General features: G+C 33.0%; 1 protein-coding gene across 2 annotated transcripts in view; it reads left to right on the top strand.

Annotated features, from left to right (window-relative positions):
* SSBP2 (single stranded DNA binding protein 2) overlaps nt 1-22,537 on the top strand; it is a 269,811-nt gene that overhangs the window by 172,606 nt on the left and 74,668 nt on the right. Inside the window, exon 5 of one of the 2 annotated variants that reach the window (XM_045566334.1) lies at nt 21,098-21,187. The exons of the other annotated variant lie outside the window; for it this stretch is intronic. Within the exon in view, the coding sequence (XP_045422290.1) occupies nt 21,098-21,187 (90 nt within the window). The remainder of the gene's footprint in view (nt 1-21,097; nt 21,188-22,537) is intronic. 2 annotated transcript variants of the gene reach the window in all.

Raw genomic sequence — 22,537 nt, 5'->3', positions numbered from 1 at the left:
CATTATTATGTTTTCAAAATGTCAGAAAGCAGATTTGGAGTGTAAAATATAGTTAATTATTATTAATGTTCATGTACAGCAAATAGACTACAATGAATTTACATGAACCTTTAATCAGTTTAATCAGTTCAGCAAGCAGGGGTAAATATATCAGATATAGTCTTTTATTTCTTTGAGCAGTGAATCTCGACATGTGTCCTAAAGATGGGGGATGAGAGGGAGACTATGGGAAACTATAACACAAAAAAATGGGAGCACAGGGTATCCTCTCAAGAGAAGATTGCTATCTGGAAAAACAGGTCACAAAAGAAGAGAATGGATAACCAAAACCTAATTCACCTTGAAATTATGATTTATGGTACTTCAAAAAAAATAACCTTAATGTCATATTTATTGGTAGTCAATAAATGATCGGTAATTATGGCCTTGGTGGTGATAGTTTCACGGGCATATACTTATCCCCGAACATATTGAATTACATATGTTAAATATGTACATCTTTTTAGATGTTAATCATATTTCAATAAAGTGGTTTAAAAATGACCCGTAAAATCACTGTCATAATAAGAGCCTTTCAATTGATATGATTTTTACGTGAATCATCCGTTTATCCTTTCGGTAGATACTGTCAAATACCATTGTAGATGGGAGGTATTGAGGGTAGGCACTGTTCTTCTTTCCAAAGGGCTTACCATTTTAGCTTGGGAAAGCAGATGCATGTGAGTTGAAACAAAACAGCATAACACATGGGATACGTGTACGAAGGTAGTAGAAATGAGGCCTGGAGGCCCAGTTTGAATTTAGAGCATGGAGGGACTTATTATATGATTAAGAAATGTAGGATTAGTTTACATAATTCTCCTGGAAGAATTTGAATGCATCAGTGACATGATCACAGCAAAGATATTTGACAAAGTGATGCAACATTGTCAGAGCAGAATGAGGATTGATTGATGAAGAGAAAGATAAAAGGAAGATAAATCAAATGATACTCATTTCAATGGTACAGTTATGGTATTATAATGACTGAACTAGGCCTTCAGCAATACAGATGAAAAGGAGAAAGATGATCTTGAAAATTTGAAAATTTATCATTTTTAAGACTTGAAGCCAGGTAATAGATTATCAGAGGTTTATTTTGATAATTCAAAAACTGTAATGCGCCTTACTTATAAGGCATTTAGTCTGCTCTTTCTTAGATAAAAATAAATTAATATAATGTCAAATATGTACAAAAATTCCAGTTTATAAAAGACAAAACTGCCTTCCTAATAGTATACATTTTTAAACACTTCATGGCCTGTATTAGTCAATTCACTGGAGGAAGAGGCAGGAAGGAACATTCTTGACTCATTTCACTTTGATTCATACAAATGTCATGAAGTACTGTTTGGGCAGAGGTAATATACATTAGATCCATAATTAGAGCATTTTTCTTAAGAACTCTAGGCTTGATGTAGTGCTGTCTGAACATATATTTCTTTTTTTTTTTAAAGACTTTATTTTTTAGAGCGGTTCACAGCAAAATTAAGTAGAAAGTTCAGAGATTTCCCATATGCTCCCTACCTTTTCCACACAACTTCCCTCACTATCAACGTCTCCCATCAGAGTGTGGTGAAGTGATCAATGAGCCTACATCGACACAACATTACCACCAAAAACCCATAGTTTACGTTAGGGTTCCCTCTTGGTGTGTTGTACTTTCCATGGGTTTGAACAAATATATAATGAGATGTATCCACCATTATAGTATCATACAGAATAGTTTCAGTGCCCTAAAAACCCCTGTGTTCTACTTGTTTATCCCTCCTTCCTCGCAACTCTTGATCTTTTTATTATCTCCTTTTGCCTTTTTGAGAGTATCATATAGTTGGAATCATATGGTATGTAGCCTTGACTTTGTTCACTTAGTAATATGCATTTAAGTTTCCTACATGTCTTTTCATGGTGTGATAGCTCATTTCTTTTTAGTGCTGAATAATATTCCATTGTCTGCATGTAATACAGCTTATTTCTCCACTCACCTACCGAAGGACATCTTGGTTGCTTCCAGATATGGGCAATTATAGATAAAGCTGCTACGAACATCCATGTGCAGATTTTTGTTTGGGCATAAGTTTTCAACTCCTTGAGTAAGTACCAAGGAGAACAATTGCTGGGTCATACGATAAAACTGTGTTTACTTGTATAAGAAGCTGCCAGACTGTCTTCCAAAGTAATGACTATACCATTTTGGATTTCCACCAGCAATGGATGAGAGTTCCTGTTGCTCCACATCCTCACCAGTATTTTGCATTATTAGTGTTCGGGATTTTGGCATGAACATATATTTCTTGATAGACTCGGTTTTTTTTTTTTTTTTTTTTGGCCAAGATTTGTACTTTACTATAAAAACCCAAACTAGGAGTGATGATTAGTCTAGGTGAAAACTCCTAACAATCATTATTCTAATAAATTCTAAGAGAATTCTTTGTGAGTGATCTTTCTGATAAAATATATATATTCAGGCTTTATAAAACATTGTGACACTTTTATATTTAATGTTCAGAAGATTGACATTATATTAGTAGACAAATGTCTTTTGAGAAGTTGTTTTTTAATAGAAATAGTTTATCAATAAATCCATTGATTTTTCAGTTCTCCAGTAGCCTGTCCAATAGTCACCATGGATTCATAATATTTTACTAAAACCAGTTGAGAGGAGAAATGGAAATGAAACTTATTCTAAGAAAAATAAGGCCCTTTTTTTTTTTTAACAGACTGGCATTTTTCTCTTCGGATATATATGAAGAATTCTTCTACTGAATAATCTTTTCCATTAAACCTTAAAGGCCTATTATAAGTATAACTTAAGCCTAAAAAGGACTAAACCTCTTTAAAGTTAAGGTTCAAGACACTGTGAAAGAATTCATACATTTTGGAGTAGCAGAATTGTTTTTCCTAGTTAGTACTCTGACACAGGAAGGGAAAAAAAGACATTTTCAAATTTCATCTAAAAATTGACTTCTATGTCAGTATAATAACTCAAACTATGTAACATGGATTAAAGACTTTATTGGGTTGAGGTATAGAACAATCAATCTGAAAGGGATCATTATGCAGGGCAGCTTAGTGATCAAGAATGTCAGCTTTGGAATTAGAACTGAATTTAAAATTATGATTTTGCTACTTAATAACGTGTGATGTTGAACAAGTTGTATAAAAGTATTTGTGGCATAACTTCCTCATTTGTAAAGTGAGAAAGATAATGCCTATTCACGGCTATTATAATGATTAGATGAGATTGCATAAAGCACTCAGTATAATGCCTAACACCTAGTAGATGCTCAATAAATGGTACCTGTTATTTTAATAAGTTCAGTCAGGCTTATACTTAAACATTCCCTTTAAAACTATTGAAAGGAAAAGGAAGGGATGGGAATTTCCTCTGTCTGGTTCACCAAGTATGGAGTGGACATTAGATTCTGGGAACACAGACTCATGAGAAAGAAATTAAAAACAAAATAGTCTCTCTGGCTTTTTACAAGTCAGTTTTTCTCTTCATGCTACTTCTGTAACACTTTTTGTTGTGTCAGAATTAAAGATTTATCATTAACACCATTTTCCCTCCTAATTTGGCATGTATTGTTTTTTGCAGTATGCAAGGGTTAACATTTGTCTAAGCTGCCCTGCAGTGCCCAAGAAAGCACAAAACGTGTCTTGTTCCTTGTTATATATCCCAGAGTACATTACACCTAATATGTACCAAACAAATATAAATGAATTCCATGAATCTCAGTTGTTGCATATACTGTGCCTGGCTGTCAGATGTACTTGGTTATCAGCTTAACCAAAATAAACTGTGTGGTAATATTTTCAGACTTTATTCACAAACCTAATTGTTTATATTACTATGCCTTAAAATAATATTTTTATGTTTCTTAGTCAAGGTAGATTATAAAAACAATCCCAAATCTCAGTGCCTTAATAAAATAAAAGTTTATTTCTTACTTATATCACAATCTACTATGGGTAGGATTGCCAGATAAAATACAAGATGCCCAGTTAAATGTGAATTTCAAATAAACAATGAACCATTTTTTACTAGAATTATGTCCTAAATATTTCATGAACATATACGTATGCCCTAAGTATTGCATCAGGCATACTTATACTAAAAAGTTATTTGTTGTTTATCTGAAATTCAGATTCACCTAGGTTTTCTGTATATTTATATGTTAAAACTGCCACCCTAAAGTGTAGGTGAGTGATGATGGATGGAAGAGGTAGGTGACTCTTCTTTACGAAGTCATGGAGAGTCCCATACTCCTTCCTTCGCATAGCCCCATATTTTGGGCTTTATCCTCCTCTATATTCAGACCATGTGCAGAGAACAATAGAGCCTGTAGGGGATTGTGTGGGCGATTTTATGGGCTATACTTGGGAGCACCTTGTTATCACTTCCACCCTCTTTGTGCGTATTTGCCATAACTTAGTCCTGTGACCTCTGCTAATGTAAAGGAGGACTGGGAAATGTAGTTTGGCTGTGTGTCCAAGAAGAAGAAATAGGTTTAGTGAGCATCTAGCCTCTGCCACATTCCTTTGTTCACTAAATTGGTGCCATTATTATTGTTTTCATTTTGCAGTTTTATCCCTTTGAACAAGTGGGATATCCTCACATTCACTATTAGTTTTGTCCTCCCCCTTCAAAAAAAAAAAAGATTCCTTTTAAACATTCCTTCTTCTTAATCTTTCTCTGAAATCATGAAAATGAATTAACTTTTTCCAAAGAAGATTAGTTAGACTTTGCTAATATCATGTTTAGGCGAAGTTTAAAAAGAAGCAGATTTTCCCATTTCTTGTCCTGAAATAGGGTAAAAGGTGCCCAGTTCACAGCTGGCCACTGAAAAGATGCCTGATTGCCTTCCAGGATCAAACAGGCTTCACTTGATGATAAGAAATGAGGGTGGAAGTTTGTGTTAGCTAAGATCAAGAATTGCAGCATGAAGATAAATAGTGTTTGAGCATATAAATAGATTATTGTTTATAATTATATATTGCTCATTCCAGTATTGCACAGGAAGCATATCACTATTATCCATTTTTATTTATATTAAATTATTTTATTAAAGTCCTAGATATATTTAGCAGAGTGGTTAAATTTGGTTTAAAGGATAGAAAAAAATTAGTAATTTGTATTGTTTTGAATGGTAGCTTATTCATTTCTTCATTCTTTCATTCAGCAAATTGAATGCCTACTGTTCGTAGAGCATGTATAATTGATTTTATACATGCGTACCCATAATCACTGTCAAGGTGATTATGTTTAACTCTTGATATTGAAAGGACTCAAACTCAGTGTCATGCTTTTTGAGTGATACACAGGCATACCTCAGTGATATTGTGATTTGGTTCACGACCACCGCAATAAAGTGAATATCACAATAAAATGAGTCGCATGAATTTTTTTTGTTTCCCAGTGCACATAAGTTATGTTTACACGATACAGTAGTCTATTAAGTATGTAATAGCATGATGCCTTAAAATGTATATACCTGCATTTAAAAAATACTTTATTTCTAAAATGTGCTTACAATTATCTGAGCCTTCACTGAGTCATAATCTTTTTGCTGGTGGAGGGTCTTGCTTTGATGTTGATGACTGCTGAGTGATCAGGGTGGTGGTGGCTGAAGATTGGGGTGTCTGTGGCAATTTCTTAATATAAGACAACAGTGAAGTTTGCCAAACTGATTGACTCTTCCTTTCATGGAATATTTCTCTGTAGCGTGTGACACTCTTTGATAGCATTTGACCCACAGAACTTCTTTAAAAATTGGAGTCAATCCTCTGAAATCCTGCCACTGCTTTATCAACTAAGTTTACATAATTTTCTAAATCCTTTGTTGTCATGTCAACAGTGTTCACAGCATCTTCACCAGGAGTAGTTTCCATGTCAAGAAACCACTTCCACTCTTAGTCCATAAGTAGCAACCTCTTACCCTTTAAAGTTTTATCATGAGAATATAACAATTCAGTCACATCTTCAGATCTTCAGGCTCCACTTCATAGCTGGTAACTTCATTTCCCTTTTGACAGAGAAGACTGAAATCTATACTTTTTATTGCAATATTTAGACCATTTACATTTAATAAAAATATCTTTATTTTTGGATTATCTATTTTATTTTCTATTTATCCCATCTAATCTTTGTTCCTCTTTTTTCATATTTAATTTTTAATATTCCATACTATATACACTATTAGGTACATTTCTTTGTTTAATTTTTTTGGTGATTGCTCTCAAGCTTAAATATCTACAATATAAATTTTCCTTTAAAAATGTTCAGACTTAGAAAATAATGGCTGATCTGGACTGTGTACATACATTGATTAATCAGCTACTAGAATTTTGTGGTATGAAAATGGTAGTTTTAAAGCAAACATTGAGTAGTACTTTCTGTACTAGTGTGTATAGTATGAATCTTTCATATCAGGCCTTTGTTCTATTATCACTTCTTCCTCTGTACTAAGGAACATTCTTATCATCAAATAGACTTTGTCCTTTCAGGTATACATTTTCAACATAAACTTGGCTCTCTATATTCCTTGGCAGTACTACTCTTCACTCCTCAGTTGACAGCTTACTTTTTCATAGCATCTGTTTCAAATATCTTCTTTCCAAATGTTCTCTATTTAAATTCTTCTCAGTAACAGCTGATAACTTCATGTCCCTTTTGACAGAGAAAACTGAAATCATCTGGGATGAGATGCGTGGTATACTGGTCTCACCTCAACTAATATCTGCTTTCTTCATCAGTAGGTGATGATAATCTCACCCTCCTTGCTGTCTTAGAGCAGATGCTCCTCTTTCTAGCATACCCCTTACAACTATGCTCTGAATTTCATTCCTTTGTCACTTAGTGACCCTGATCTCCTCATTTATCTTTCTCTTACACTCTTTCCCCATCCGAACAAAACCTCCACTTGAGTGTCTTGTGTTAACTAGCTTTTGATTTCTTTACTATCTTTCCTATCCAGCAAATGGGTAGTCTATTGCCACTACTTCTGTTTCCTAGCAACCTACCGTCTTCTTCACATCTTGTAATCTAGCTTCCACACTAAAACCTCACAGTAAGTATATATTTTTTGCCTGTTTAATTCTAACTTACCTTTAAAGACTAACCTCTAGAATAATAATTTCCAATAAGCCTCCCCAAAACTCCCAGGATAGACTTTTTATGAATATCTCTTTCTTACTACTTTGTGTTTAGTTCCTACTCTAGATTATATTAACTCTTTTAGGGCTATAATTATGTGTTATTTATGTTTTCTCTCCCAGTGTCTGATGTATAAGCTTGTAATTCATTTTTTTTATTTTAACTGAAATTTGGTATCTTTTCCTGTCCTAAAATTTTTTGATCAATGTATCATTCAACATTTTAAATCTTCCAAGTGAAATTATCTTCTTTCTTGACTTCTAAACATTTCTGGTTTATTCCTTCAAAATTCTTTTTTGAAAACCCACTTCTTGCAAATGTTTGCTTGGTACCATAAAGTTATGATTCTGTATGTTTATACAGCTTTCAGTGAATACATCTTTAACATGTACCATGCACTTAAGCACAGGAGATTCAATGATTAAAAAGACAAAGCTCCTTCAACTGAGAACTTCATCAACTCAAAGGAGAGAAAAACACTCAAAGGATTATAACAACATGTACATTTTTCTGAGTAATTTGTGCTTTCTTCTATAGGAAGTGGGCTTTCTTCATTTGTTTTGAAGTTTTCACTTGAAGAAGTGATTTGAACATATTCATGCTTATAAAAAGATAACTGTTAGCAGCCTAAAATAAAATATAGACCTGAGGAAGAAGAAACAGGAGAGAGAGAAACAGAGGACTGTTGTAACAATCTATAAATAACATTGTACTCACTCAACTTGGCAAGTGCCAAGTCTAAGGTAGAAAGAGTGCTGGAAAAGAATATGAATTTTCAATTTGTAGGTACAGGGTTTTATAAGTATTCATTAAATCAAGCTTGTTAATTGTGGTCAAGTCTAATTTTAGTTTATTTAATATATTAGTTTCTAGGTCTCCTAATATCTCACTGTGATTATGGATTTGCTAATTTCTCTTTGTAATTTTGTCAGTTCTGCTATATGTGTTTTACAGTTATACTGTTAGGTGCATTAAGTATTGTTACAATTCCCTTATAAATTGTTACTTTTATTATTGAATAATGACCCTCTTTGTATCTACTGATGCGTTTTGCCTTAAATTTTATTTGTTAAACAAAGTGTCTAATCTTATCTAGTTGAATAATAACCAGTAGTGATTTCACAATGAAAGAAATTATTATTTTATGGCTCCATTTTCAAAATGGTGTTTAAAACCATGTTAACTTAATGGCTATATGTAATTGGCAACCATATATTAGAACTTGATTTTGAAAATGAATTATATGGGCTTCTTACAGTACTCAAATTACTATTCAGATGAAATGATACTAAAAATCAGTTGACATTTCATATGTAATGGCACCATTGATTCATATTCACCACCTTCAGTGAATGCTAAAACTATCCAAGCCTATTTAGAAAACAGAGAAGCAAATATCAGCTACATTGACTTCTGTCAGTTTGTCTTCCAGGAACTTGATACACTTACTTGAAATATAATAGCACAAGCTACTTTAGATTTAAGATGCTCATTAAGTCTATAAATGACATGACATTTATCTTAGCCATAAGCAAAACATGTCATCATAATGCTCGGGTTCAGTTCAGCCAACTTTTACTGACCTCACGCCAGGCACTGCTAAGCACTGCCTATACAAAGGAAGAAAACAGCCCTGTCCCTTTAGGGCTATTTTAAAACTGAAGACAAAATTTCAATATAATATGGTAGGTACTATAATAGAATTTATGCAAGAGTTACAGAAACTATAAATTCTTACACAGAGCTTACTGGTGCTGATACCATAACTATATACCTAAGGAAGTGGTCGATTGTTTTTTCTATAATATAGGAAAAATATAAAAGAGTGGCTTAAATTAGAAGACAAGAGTTTAACATACAAAGTCAATATGGTTGTCAGACAAGTTAGGAGGTGTGGAATTTCCTTTCTGGAAATACTCTTTAATAACATGTTGTTAGCAGATGTTCTTGCCCAGTGTCTTACATATTCTAAATTGAACTTGCACTTCTCTCCTGCCTCTCTTCCACTCCTTCCCTCAAACTTAATTCACATCCAGTGTTACCTGTATCATTGCATCATGGCAATGCTTATGCCAGAAATCTGGGAGGCTCATGTGGTATGTCGTCCTTCCTTGCCCTCTTTTGATTGGCTTTTATCAAATCCTGGCAGTGTTTGACTTTGAAACATATTTTGAGTCCGTCCACATTTCTTCTCCAGTGCTGTCCACACTGCCCAACCTTTCACTTGTGCTACTCCGGAAGGAATTTTCTCTTGCCCTATCTCTTGTCTATTTCATTTTCTCAAGAGAACTGCCAGAGTTATCTATTTAAACTAGTCGATACGATGATCATATGCTTACTTTCTCAAAACTCTTTGACTTCATAGTGATCCTGTGATAAAATCATCTCATGCCACACGTTGGCATCACTGTGATTCAGCCACATTGACTTTTCTTAATAGTTCTAGAATTCTCACTCTCCTTCCCACACTAGGCTCTTTAATTTTTAATTCTTTTAATTTGTATTACTTTAATTCTGTTGCTTTACTTTTTCATTCTTTTTTGCCCCCTTATCACCAATTCTTTCTTCAGGTCTCACCTTAAATGTTACTTGTAGGAAACCTTATGTGACCCTCAAAAGTACATTTTCCTGTTCCCCTTTCTAACTTTTATCACACTGGTAAATACATGTGTGTAATTGTCTATCTTCTCCTAAGATTATAAGCTCCTGATAATAAGAACAAGGTCTGATGAGCACATGGCAGATATATAGTAGGTACAAATATTTGTTGGATTAAAAAATACACTAATGAATGAAGATTATGAATTCAAAAGGTTGATTTTTAAATATATAAAAACCTAAAATATCTCAATTATGTTGCACTTTGGAAACTTCAAATTTTTGCAATTCAAAGCCATTTTATGTGAAAAACTATCATATTTAAATTTTTTAAATTCAAATCTTTTTATACAGCCTTATTACTCACTATTTTCACAACACTGTACCAAATGAATTTTGTTTGCTTCCAAAAAGTAAACTAACTCTGTAAGGAGGAAGATTTCTTATTTTGTGAATATCCAAAAGAATGAGGGTACAGTATCTTAAAGCAGAAAGTTTCAAAAGAGGAATTCCAGGTGTTTTAACGAGTGATATCATAGGATAAAAATATACTCTAGAGCCCAATGTGACTGCTTTAAGGGGAAAGCACCCCTTTGTATTAAATAATATAAGATTTGGTATATTTGTTTAAAACAAACAGTCACGTTAGCTCTTTATGTTGAAACTGGTTAGCCATCTCTCTCTGATGACTACATATCTTACAGGTTTCATATCTGAACATCAGTGATTAATAGAGCACAGTAGTTGAGGGCTAGAAAAAAATGGTAGATGAAGTTTGGCCAAATGTGTCTCAACTACTGTCCCTTAAGAGTTTTGTTTTTGTTTTTGAAAGCAAATCTCTGGCATGATTATTTTGATGATTGTCATTGCTTCTCTATTCTAACAGAAAGTACCAGTTATTTGCTGAATTTCTCACGTTTTTAGTCTGATTAACTATGTTTTTATAGGTACTACCTATCTTTAGGATTCTTGTTAAGACATTTTTAGGTTATCTCCTCACCAAAATATTACACAGATATAAAAGCACCCTTTTTAGGTATTCCTTAATCTGTATGTTTATATGTGCTACCATATAGTAATGTTTTGCTTTATGGCAGCATTAAATAGTTCAAAACCCAGTGACAGAATTAAGCAGTTATACTCTATAATAACAAAAAAAGATTTAGAAAGGTAGTGGTCTAGCTCCTATTTCCAGTTTGGAGCCAATATAAACAAGCATTTTCGTTTATCCTATTATTATTTTCATTTTGTACCTTTTATAAGTCACCTTTTATGCCACTTTTAAGGAAACAGTAACATCTTTTAAAACTAAGCAACAGTATTTCTGCTCAAGTTACTTTCAAGTTTCTTTTTATCTGTAATAATAACTTTTCTGGAATAAGATATGTTCTAAATAACTAAAGATGATTAAATTTTGAAGCTTTAAAAATTATTCAGTGATGGAAATCACTCTGAAATACTGTGATATAGTGAAATAATTTTAAATTTCTATTGAAAAACCATTAAAATTTCTGGTTAAGCATATTAAATTAACAATTTGTTCTAGATAAAATTTAAAAACTTTTAGAAATTTGTAATATTAGATGCATACTATTTCAAATCTGTGCTGGTAGTGGTGTTAAGGGAAAAAACTGAGAATTATTGACTTCAAATTTATTCCTATGAGTTTAATTTCTATAAATGTCAAAAGAAAAAAGATTTCAAGGAAGATGTGCCTCTTTTTACTGATGTTTAAGGCATATGATATTTTTGAAAGATAAGTACATAATGATTACCTTCTTCCTGGAAAAATCAACACACAAACAAAAATTACAATGACTCATGCTATTGATGCAAACCTGTACCTCCATGATTGTAATCTGTTCTATGACGAAGATTTTAAAACAAACGTGTAAAGTAGAAGTGCTGTGGTAATGCAGTTAGAACAAGTGTGCCTTGGATTCTAAGACAAGGCCATTCTAGTATGACAGAGTAGGCAATTGAGAGAGTTATACATAGACCATTGTCAGGAAATAGATCTGCCTTGAAGATCTTGTAGACTGGTAGAGGTATGTGCAAGTAGTCATCATTAGGATAGTATACAATGAATGATGGAAATGCTCTGCAGGTGGAAAAAGCTACACACCAAGGGCATATGACAATAAAAAGTGGGTGGTGATATAGGCAGGTGAAGCATTGACATCCAGGGAACCGACTGCAGGTAGTGGTGACTGGGCTGTGAAAATGGAAATTCAGAAGCAGAAGTACTCCCCCAGAATTAATATGAGGAAAGAACTCTGCAGAATGTTAGCACTAGTCTCTGAGACATTTAGATACTAGTTGGATGGGAGCTGAGTCTGGGAATCTAGCAAATGGAAGTAAGAAATGGACCTTCTTTGGACACAAGGATTAAGGTTGGACCCTAGTTACTTTGAATCAAACTACAAGATGAAAATGGGGACCATCGGCAAAGTTGACATGAATGGTGAATCCTAAATTATGATTTCAGTTGGATTTATATTTTCCCTGCCCTAGGAACTAGCTTGGCTGGAGTAAAGATGGGTTTGGTGGGGCCTTCAGTTACTATTAATAGTTAAGGAGCCATTCCTTTGTGGATAGAAGGAAGGCAGAGTTAGAGGACTGGCAGGCAATTATAGTTCAAGAAGAGATGCTGTGTGTGTCATTCTTCTTTCCTGCCTACACTTCCCTACTCTTAACTGTGGAAGGGAAAAAACTAATTCACAGGGGGCACAATTCAAATCCACTAAAAGAAATTAACTGAGACTGGGAGAACCACAACACTAAGCTTTGTTAACCCTGGGATTTATTTTTGTTTGCTTATTTTTAACCAGAGGGACAGTTGATTTAATCAAAATGATAGAATTAGCAAGTACGTACTCTAAGAATCTGTAAGAATTAGCTAGTTTCTAGATGCCCTGTGAAAAATATTCTTCAAAATGAAATAGTCATTTGGAGGCAGAGGTATAGTAGTTTTCAACTGCTGCCATAACAAATTACTACAAATTTGGTAGCTTAAAACAACACAACTTTATTATCTCACAGTTCTGTGGGTCAGAAGTCTGGATTGGCTGTGCTGATTTCTCTGTTCCAGGTTTCACAAGTTTGAAATCAAGGTGTGGTCCTCCTGGGATCTTATCAGGAGGCTCTGGGAAGAATTCACTTTCAAGCTTATTTAGACTGTTGGCAGAATTCAGTTTCTTGTGGCCATAGGTATGAGCAGGGGCTGCCCTCAGCTCTGGAGCCCACTGTATTCACAGGCTCTGGGGCCTGGGCATGGATATCTTTGAGGAACCATTCTGCCTACTCCAGAGAGAAAATAATTTTTCAAAGGATAACTCTTACTATCCAATTTCTCTTACTGGTTACTAGTAAGAATAGTTAAAATACCTTGACTCTCAAACCAGTAGGATGATTTTTACACTGAAACAAATAGTTAACTGAGAAGAGACAAAGGCTTCCATCTTTGAGGTCAAAAAGAAAGTAGAGTGATGACCAGAATATATAACAAGTAACAATTTGTGCAAGAGGGTATGATGTTAATATTTCTGATAACTTTTTCCATATGTTTCTCTTTAAGCTATGGTATTTTGAAATACTACTTAAGATTACTTTATTAAGTGTTTGGCTAAATGTTATTTATCTGTGAGGTGTGTGGAATATTTAATGGAAAAGCTCACATATAGGCCTGTAGTTTGACCATGTGGCCATAATGCAAGCTTATTGCTCTGGTGACAGTTTACTCAAACTCTGAAATTCGTAAGAACACAATAAATGCTTCTAGAGGGTTGGACTTATAATATGAATGATAAAAAAATTTCTATTTCATTCAGTTTTTTCAGAGATAGGATCTCATTCTGTTGCCCAGGCTAGAGTGCAGTGGTGCAGTCATAGCTCACTGCAGCCTCAAATTCCTGGGTTCAAATGATCCTCCTGCCTCAGCCTCCCGAGTAGCTGGGACTACAGGCATGTACCACCACACCTGGCTAATTTAATTTTTTTTTTCTAGAGATGGGGTCTCACTATGTTGCCCAGGCTGGTCTTGAACTCCTGGCCTCAAGTGATCCAACTGCCTTGGCCACCCAAAGCATTTCATTTTTAAACAGAAAGTTTTATATGCTATTTAACTTTTCTTAATAACTCATAGTCAACATTTTGAGAGGTAATCACACTAAGTTCAAAATTTCATGCGATCGAAATGACTCTATACATCTTTGAACAGCCCCAGGTACATAGTAGATACCCAATATTTGTGATGCATGTACAGATGTGAAGATATCACATAGAGGCCGGGCGCGGTGGCTCACGCCTGTAATCCTAGCCCTCTGGGAGGCCGAGGCGGGTGGATCGCTTGAGGTCAGGAGTTCGAGACCAGCCTGAGCGAGACCCTGTCTCTACTAAAAATAGAAAGAAATTATCTGGCCAACTAAAAATATATATAGAAAAAATTAGCCGGGCGTGGTGGCACATGCCTGTAGTCCCAGCTACTCGGGAGGCTGAGGCAGTAGGATCGCTTAAGCCCAGGAGTTTGAGGTTGCTGTGAGCTAGGCTGACACCACGGCACTCTAGCCGGGGCAACAAAGTGAGACTCTGTCGCAAAAAAAAAAAAAAAGAAAAAAAGATATCACATAGAAGTTATTTTCTTAAAACAAATTCCTTTTTCTTGTAATCATTCTTTTCTGCTGAGTACAGAATGCAAGGAGCCCGATATCTGAACCATAAAACTTGGCTGCTATTCTGAAAATTAAAAACTGAATCAAAGGCCACCTCCTGAAGTATTGTTCATATTTGTTGTGAAATTATCATTGTGCTTATCGGGAGCCTTTTGCATTTCTCTTGGACTTAAAACTTTTTTTAGCAAGAGTTGCTACTTCTATTATATATCATACTTCTTATGCTTCTTGGCTTTCATATGAAAAGTTAGCATTTTGTAGGAATTATCAGCCAATCAGCACCCTTTTTTTCTTGTGCATGACAAGTAATCAGCTGTAATATTTATATCACCAACTGCTCAGCCCTTTTATATGTTTTTAGGTGCTCAGAGGCTGCTGCTTCACTGATATTTTGTTTTTGTTTATTTGATTATTTTTAATGTTATTTCTGGGTCTCTTGCTCTTTTGGGAGCCTAAGGGATTGAATACTATTCTGTGGATAATTAAAGTTTTGTGAAAAAAGCATGTGAAATATTTCTGTGATTTAAAAATAGACCAAAAAAAGTAACACAACAGTCAGTGATGCTGGTTCTTCAGACTGTGAGTGGGTGACTGAGTGGGGTGGACGAGGGTAGAGTGTGTGGTACTAAAGATAAACTTGTATACCTAAGACAAACAAACGCCCAAGCATAATGTAAATTATTTCTACAACCTAACTTTCCAAAATAGAAAAACTTGTTCTTCATAGTCTGAAAATTAAAGTGTTACATATCTTATTTTATTGAAATGAGTTCTTTCTAAGTTAGAAATAGCTGTATTTTATTTAACCTTAAATTTTAGGGATTAGGCTTATTTTAAGTAGAGTTAACATTTGGTCATATTTTCTAGCTATTGACAAAACTGGCTGTTTGTGTGAGTAAGCTATAATAATTATTTGTTATAAATAGAAATAAGACATTACAGAAAGCTTGTAAAAATTGCATTTAAAATCACTCAGTTATATCACTCTAAGTTAATTTTATGTATTCACCTACAGTCTTTTATAAATTAGTTTTACCATTTGCATAATTATAATCATGTTATACTCAATTCTATGTTTGGCATATTTCACATGGCATTATATCTTAAACAAGTTCTCATGTTTCTCAAATAATGCCATTTGTAATCATTATTTTTAATGGATGAATCATGTTTCATCACTTAGATATACTGTATTTTATTTAAGTATTACATTTTTGATGAATTTTTGGGTTACTCTGAATATTTTTTACTATAAACATATTACAGTGCTTATATTTTATGTATATGGTTTTTCTCATAGTTCTGAATTTATGTTTGGATAGTATCTGAAGAGATGGATAACTTTGTCAAAATTTATTAGTATTTTTATAGTATGTGATTACATGCTATAACATGTAATGTGCTTTTCTACAAGTATGCTGGTTCCCCATGACACCAATAACCTGTGAAAATCTTTCCGACAAGATTCTTAAGCATATTTCCCCAGTCATCAATAATACTGCAACTGTTTATCTAGTTGTTAACATTTGCAAAAAATGCCCCTTCTGAGGTTTACCAGATCTTTACTTTATACCTAGTAACTAAAATGATTTTCCCCCAACTTTCCGATATTAGAGAAAAAAACAACCTAAGTGTGAAGATTAGAAAGGTTCATGTCATTCAAGGCACATAATTTAAAGAGATCAGTGCCTAAATATAGAATGGAAACATTTTAGAATTGTATCAAGAAAATGTCCTTCAAATCTTTAGAAAAGATAAACAGATTATATCCCAAAGAACAAAAGATCAGGATGGTGTCAGACTTAATACTAGACAACAATGGTAACTATAGCTTTGATGAGAGTCAGCGAAGACATTTGCATATATATATCAGGATTTAAAAAGCAATATCCATATGTTTTCTAGCTAAGAAATGTATAAAATTAAAAGTCAAGACTAGCAAAGTTATGTTATTAAAAAATTGATAAGGAGAAATAAAGTTATGTAAAATTGGAGTTTAATATTTTTATGCTGAAAGTAGGGTTACAAATCTGAATATAGAGGTCAAAAATTCTTATTGAAGAAGAGATAATAAAAATTAAAATTTTATACCTAAATACTAGATGCTTATAATAAGGATTGGGAAGTGGAAGAGGGAGATGTAGAATAGGAAAAGTAATCTATCGTCTTCATTTTTCGTAGGAAAAGGTAAACAATATTGTCTGCCTTAAGATAGTCTTAATTTTAATACCTTTAAAACTTAGGATAAAGAAAATTATTTTTTTCTAATTTTAAAGTGTACCTCATTAGATACATTTTAAAGAACTTTTCTGCTAGCAAGTGAAACAGTTAAATAAAATATAGCATAAAGTTTTAAAATAAATTAATAGGAGATGATTATTATGCAAACAGAAAAGGAAAGCTGAGCTTGCAATATTAACTTTAGACAAAATAGATTCAAGGCAATGGTTACTAAACATGAAAAAGAAAGTCACTTTTAATAAAAGGATAGAATCCACAATAAACATTGTGCTAATGAACACAGAATTAAAATACGTAAGGCAAACATTGATAGATGTACTAGGAGAAATGGACCAACAACAGTTATGGTACGTTATATGTATTTCAAAGAGCAAGAGACAAAAATTAGAGACAATATGAAGATATTAAGCCAGTGGATAAAATATAGACAGAGAATATGGATAGTTTATTAAGTATCTGTGGGAAATTATAAATATTGATCATTGTTAGAACACAAAAAATTTGTTCAATATATTCTTAAATATAGAAATTGTGTAATACATCTTGCCTGGCCACAATTGGAAAACTACAAATTAAAAACAAATTAAAAAATAAGGTCTCCAACCATTTGTAAATTAAAGTATATTTTTTATTACGTCTGCAAGGTTTGATGTTGGTGTTCTCATTTTTTTCTAAATCATCTAATCACTATAATTTTGGTTTCCAGTTATATTCAATAACTGTTTGGCAAATCAAAATTATAATCATTAGGTGATTTAAGAAACAAATTGTGAACACCAGCATCAGACCTTGCAGATGCAACCAAAGGTAAATTCAGAGCCAATTTTGTAGTTTATATTCTTTATAAACTACGTATACAAAAATATACGTAATTTGAAAAATACACTCTTTTACAATCTTTAGAGTACCATTTAACGTACCTCTGTAGTGTTGATTATCAGAATAGCATTTATTAATGATCAACATAATCAAACAAATGGTACCCTAAACTGAGTCTATGTAATATGGTTATGGGGGTAATTATCCCTTGCCAATAAATCTCATCAGAGAAAAAGGATAATTTAGCTAAAAAATGTGGTTCACAAAATGAAGTTGGGCCAAAATGATCTGGACTAGGGCTTTCTACTGAGAATACTGGATAATTACTATTCTGTTCTCTTCACTTTCCACATACCAGATAAGTAACTCACGCTGTGTACTATAAATCATCTAGCTATAAAAAATCCTTATTTTCAAGACACTTTTATTATTGTTCCCAAAATGTGAATATTAAGAAAGAAGAACCTCCACAAAATTATTGTGCCACCATGAGGGAGTTAAGTGCTAAGTATAAGAATTTTGTATATCTTGAAATGTAGGGAGGAGATCTCAACAGCAGAGTAAGAGGCATATTTATGGCAGTTCGTGGTCGCTATAACTGGATCCATTAGTTTGATTTGTTCATTTCTCTACTACTCTACTTAAAATTATAATCTATATCTGCTTTACTGAGACTTCTCTATTCCCTGCTCTTTTTTTCCTCCTAAGATCATGGATAAGTATATTTTGTTTGTGTTACTCATTGTCTTTCTTCCCTCACTAGAATGTTAGCTTTATGTGGGAAGGATTTTTTTTCCCTACTGTATTAACTGCTATATTGCAGAGCTTTCAAGAGTCTTTGACTATTTATGGAGTGAGAATAAATTAAGTACTTTGAGAGTAAATCCATTATTTCAATTGAATTTATCAAATAATTGTGAAAGCATAAAATGAAAATGCAGAAGGCCTTTCAAATATTTAACTTGTTTAAATCTTCATCTGAATGATTTATTTTGTTTCATTTTTAAATAATAGCAGAAAAGAAACATAGGAAATATACATAATGAAGAACTTTGAAAAAAAAACTAGCATATTAGATAGCTTTAAAAAATATAGTCTGCCCACCTGCAGTATAATGTTTATAGGAGCACAATTCACAATTGCAAAGATGTGGAAACAACGTAAGTGCCCATCAATCCATGAATAGATTAATAAAATGTGGTATATGTATACCATGGAGTTCTACTCAGCCACAAAAAACAATGATGATCTAGCACCTCTTGTATTATCCTGGATAGAGCTGAAACCCATTCTACTAAGTGAAATATCACAAGAAAGGAAAAAAAAGCACCACATGTACCCACCATCAAATTGGTTTTAACTGATCAACACTTAAGTGCACATATGGTAATAACATTCATCGGGTGTCAGGCAGATGGGAGGGGAAAGGAGGAGATGGGTGTATACACACCTAATGGGTGCAGTGTGCACCATCTGGGGGATGGACACGCTTGAAGCTCTGACTCTGGTGGGGCAAAGGCAATACATATAACCTAAACATTTGTACCCCCATAATATGCTGAAGTAAAAAAAAGTTAAAAAAAACAGTGTAGTCTGCCAAAAAAGACAAAGAAATAAGCAATTAGCCAAATATATAACTGTGAATTTTACCTGGTTTTTTTTTTGCCAGCATCTTTATGTGTTGAATTTTAGTTTAGATGCAAACAAACACTTCTTCCTTTGAATAGGCAAAAACTTCTTTTATATACTCTTTATGCAACTACAATTGAGTGAAAAATAATATCTGAAGTACACTAAGAAGTTGCAATAATCAGTGAATTCTGTTTTGTTATTTTGTGAACATGCTTGATGTTATAGTATACAAGTCTTTAAAAGTATAGGTGAGTATGATTCCCAAACTTCTTTTTTTACTTAAATATTTTTATTGTAAAACAATTTTCTATTCTGTAATTATTAGAACAATAATGATATCCTTTGTCTAGCTTTTAGTACTAAGAGCAACTTCTACATGACAGTAAATGGCAGTTTTAAGGCTAAACATCAAATCTTTCTTCCTAGATTTGGCTGTAATCATATGTATTTAAACTAAAAGAGACTAAATGTTTGCTGGTAATTTTTCCTCTTACTTTAACATTGTGTATTAAAATTTTACACAAGTTCAGTTAAAATGTAAAAAGGCAATTTGTCTTTCATTTTCAAAAAACATGAATATTGCTATATAAAGCTAAAGAGAAAAATAACTGGCAAAAAGGTAGGTATTCAATTAATGTGCGTTAAATGAAATTGCATGTTTTTCTTAAAATAGAATAACAGGTTAATGTTTTATCTTAATATCTAAGAAATATTATTTCTCCTTTTATACTCATGTGCTTTATCAGAAGTTTAAAATTTTGACATTCATAGGTAAGCAGCATTTCAGATAGTCACATTTAAATCTAGACTTCTTCAGAAAATATTAAAATCATTGGCCTTAATTATTAACAACTTAATTTTTAACAATTAACGTATTGCCCTTTCTTATGTTTTATTTAACAGTACTATAGAATAAACACGTTTAGTATTTTTAGCAATTTATATATCCATATATATATATTGTACATCTTCTAATGGAATATTAATGTATGGATGAATACACTGATATACAGGTAAAGACAGTACAACAGATACACTAGATACAGGGTTTGTTTTGATTTCTTAGCAGACCTGCTTGATTTAAACTGATCTGTCTTCAGCGCATTTCTAATGCCTTCTTGACATATTCACAATATGTCTAATCAGGTCAATGGTTGAAATCCATCGTTGTAGAACAGTTGTATGCATAACTGCTCTATGTAAGTATTAAATTTATAACCTTGAGTCTAACTCAAAGTTTTTCATACTCCTATTTCATGAAATGCTAGGATTCCATGAAATAATTTGAAAAGAAAAGGCACTTTGAATTTTTCAATTTGGTTTTTTCCCTAATTTGTGTGAGACTAGTCTCTCCAAACCTAATTCTCTTATTCAATTGCCTATTTAATTTTTCATCATCACCACCCTGTAGTTATATTCTGGCTACTAGTTATAGCATATGAGAAAGTGAATAATGTGAGTGTCGCCACCTATAGGCAGAAAATTGATTATACTTGTTTATGACAGAGAAGCATAATCTAAGAAAGAGAGTTCTTTTTTTCAACTCCTACAACTATCATCTTCAAACTTTCTACCTAAATATTTACCTACGTGTTACTGATGTTGCCATTTTAGATGCCTGTGCCTTAAAATGAATTATTTACTAAAATCTTTATCATTTGGTCAGATTACTACTTGCATTTACTATATTATTCCAATATACCATACTATTAAAGCTGTTTGACTTTGCCAAGTTTAAAGAGACCTGCTTCAACCAACTACCTTAACCCGTCATATACTAAACTAACTGTTGTATCTTAGTTTACCTCCAGAGTGGGGAAAATGACCAGCATTTGTTCCCAGGAATGAAAAAGCATCCCTTCCTACAATCTATTATCATTAGTCTTTGGTTGTGTGCCTTCTCTGTAATGATATAGGTTTGTTTCTCCTTTATTCTTTGCAGAGTGCTGCAGCAGCTCCCAGTCCAGTGCTAGGAAACATTCCCCCAGGAGATGGCATGCCAGTAGGTCCTGTACCACCAGGGTTCTTTCAGGTACTCAGAGAAACTGACTAGGAATGTTAAGGCATAGGAACTCCTGTTTGATTTTATTTACAGATGTGAAGGAGGATGAGGCTATTTTAATTCTTAAGGTAAACCGAATGATGTGCAGCCAACTCTTGATTATTCAGACTGGTTATCATATTGCCCTTTCTTCTTATGCTTTATTTTTTGTTAAATTATTTATTTATTTAGCCATTTCATTGTTCAGTTAAGAAAGAAAAAGAGTTGAAATACAAATTAGCCCATTAAATTAACTGTGGTAAATATTTTGTGGAAGAAGAGACTTTTCCAGAGATGAGGTTCTAGAAAGAGATGGATTTTTAACTATCCAAGCTGTCCATGTCTCCACAGACTAGAGATAATCAAGATTTGGCTGTACTTTCAAACTATAGCTAAATCATAATCTATTCATTTATCAAGAATTATAGGCTATATCAAACTATTGTTGAGAATTATCTTTGAGGCTTTTAAGCTGGAATTTTTATTAATATCATTATATAACATTTTAAGATCAGATTTTCAAATATATGTTAGTATTTTAAAATTTCAGCAAGACCACTTATTTTAGCAATGATTATGACAATTTTAGAATTATTATACAGTGTATCATTTTTTTAATTTTGTGGCATCCACACCTTAAATCTGATAGTTTTCTACCTCAAACCAACATAGATTGTGAAATTTATTTTTTAATACATAGTTGATTTTATAATACCCTTTTAGAAAATTAAGAATGTACAAGAACTACAGCTGGAAGGCATTATAGGAATTAGCATAATATTCTATATTGTTAATGAATTACATCAGGTACTTATAAGCTAATTTTTCACTTCAGTTTTGGTATTTTCAAAGTTCTTGATAATCATTTATTAGTTAATCCATACCATCATTGCAGGATGGAGAATGTACTTACAAGTGTGAAAATGTAGAAATAAAATGATAAATAATTTTCCAAAGTATATCAACTGTATAAAAAGGTCTTCATTAGAGCATAGTTCCAACTCTAGTCCTTCAGGATAAGCCTATTTGCTCAGATACTCTGTATTAGTACCCAAGTAGCCTAGAATATCCAAAAGACTTCTTGGAGCTCCTATTCTGTCTTGGGGGCCCTTTTTTACCATCTAGAAACAGATTATAACTCTTGATTATTAATTAAACAACCACTATTTAAGATAATGATAATAATAGCTAACAATAACTGCTTACTATATACCATGCTTCATTCTAAATGCTTTGCATATATAAACTCTTAATCCTCACAATGACCCTAGATATGAAGTATGTGTTACTGTCGTTCCCACTGTACAGATGCAGAAACTAAGGCATTGATAGCTAAGTGAT

The sequence above is a fragment of the Lemur catta genome, chromosome 12 (genome assembly GCF_020740605.2).
Source record: "Lemur catta isolate mLemCat1 chromosome 12, mLemCat1.pri, whole genome shotgun sequence".
Classification (NCBI taxonomy): domain Eukaryota; kingdom Metazoa; phylum Chordata; class Mammalia; order Primates; family Lemuridae; genus Lemur; species Lemur catta.
The sequence above is the reverse complement of the archived record's forward strand: the minus strand, read 5'-3'. Positions and strand labels throughout refer to the sequence as shown.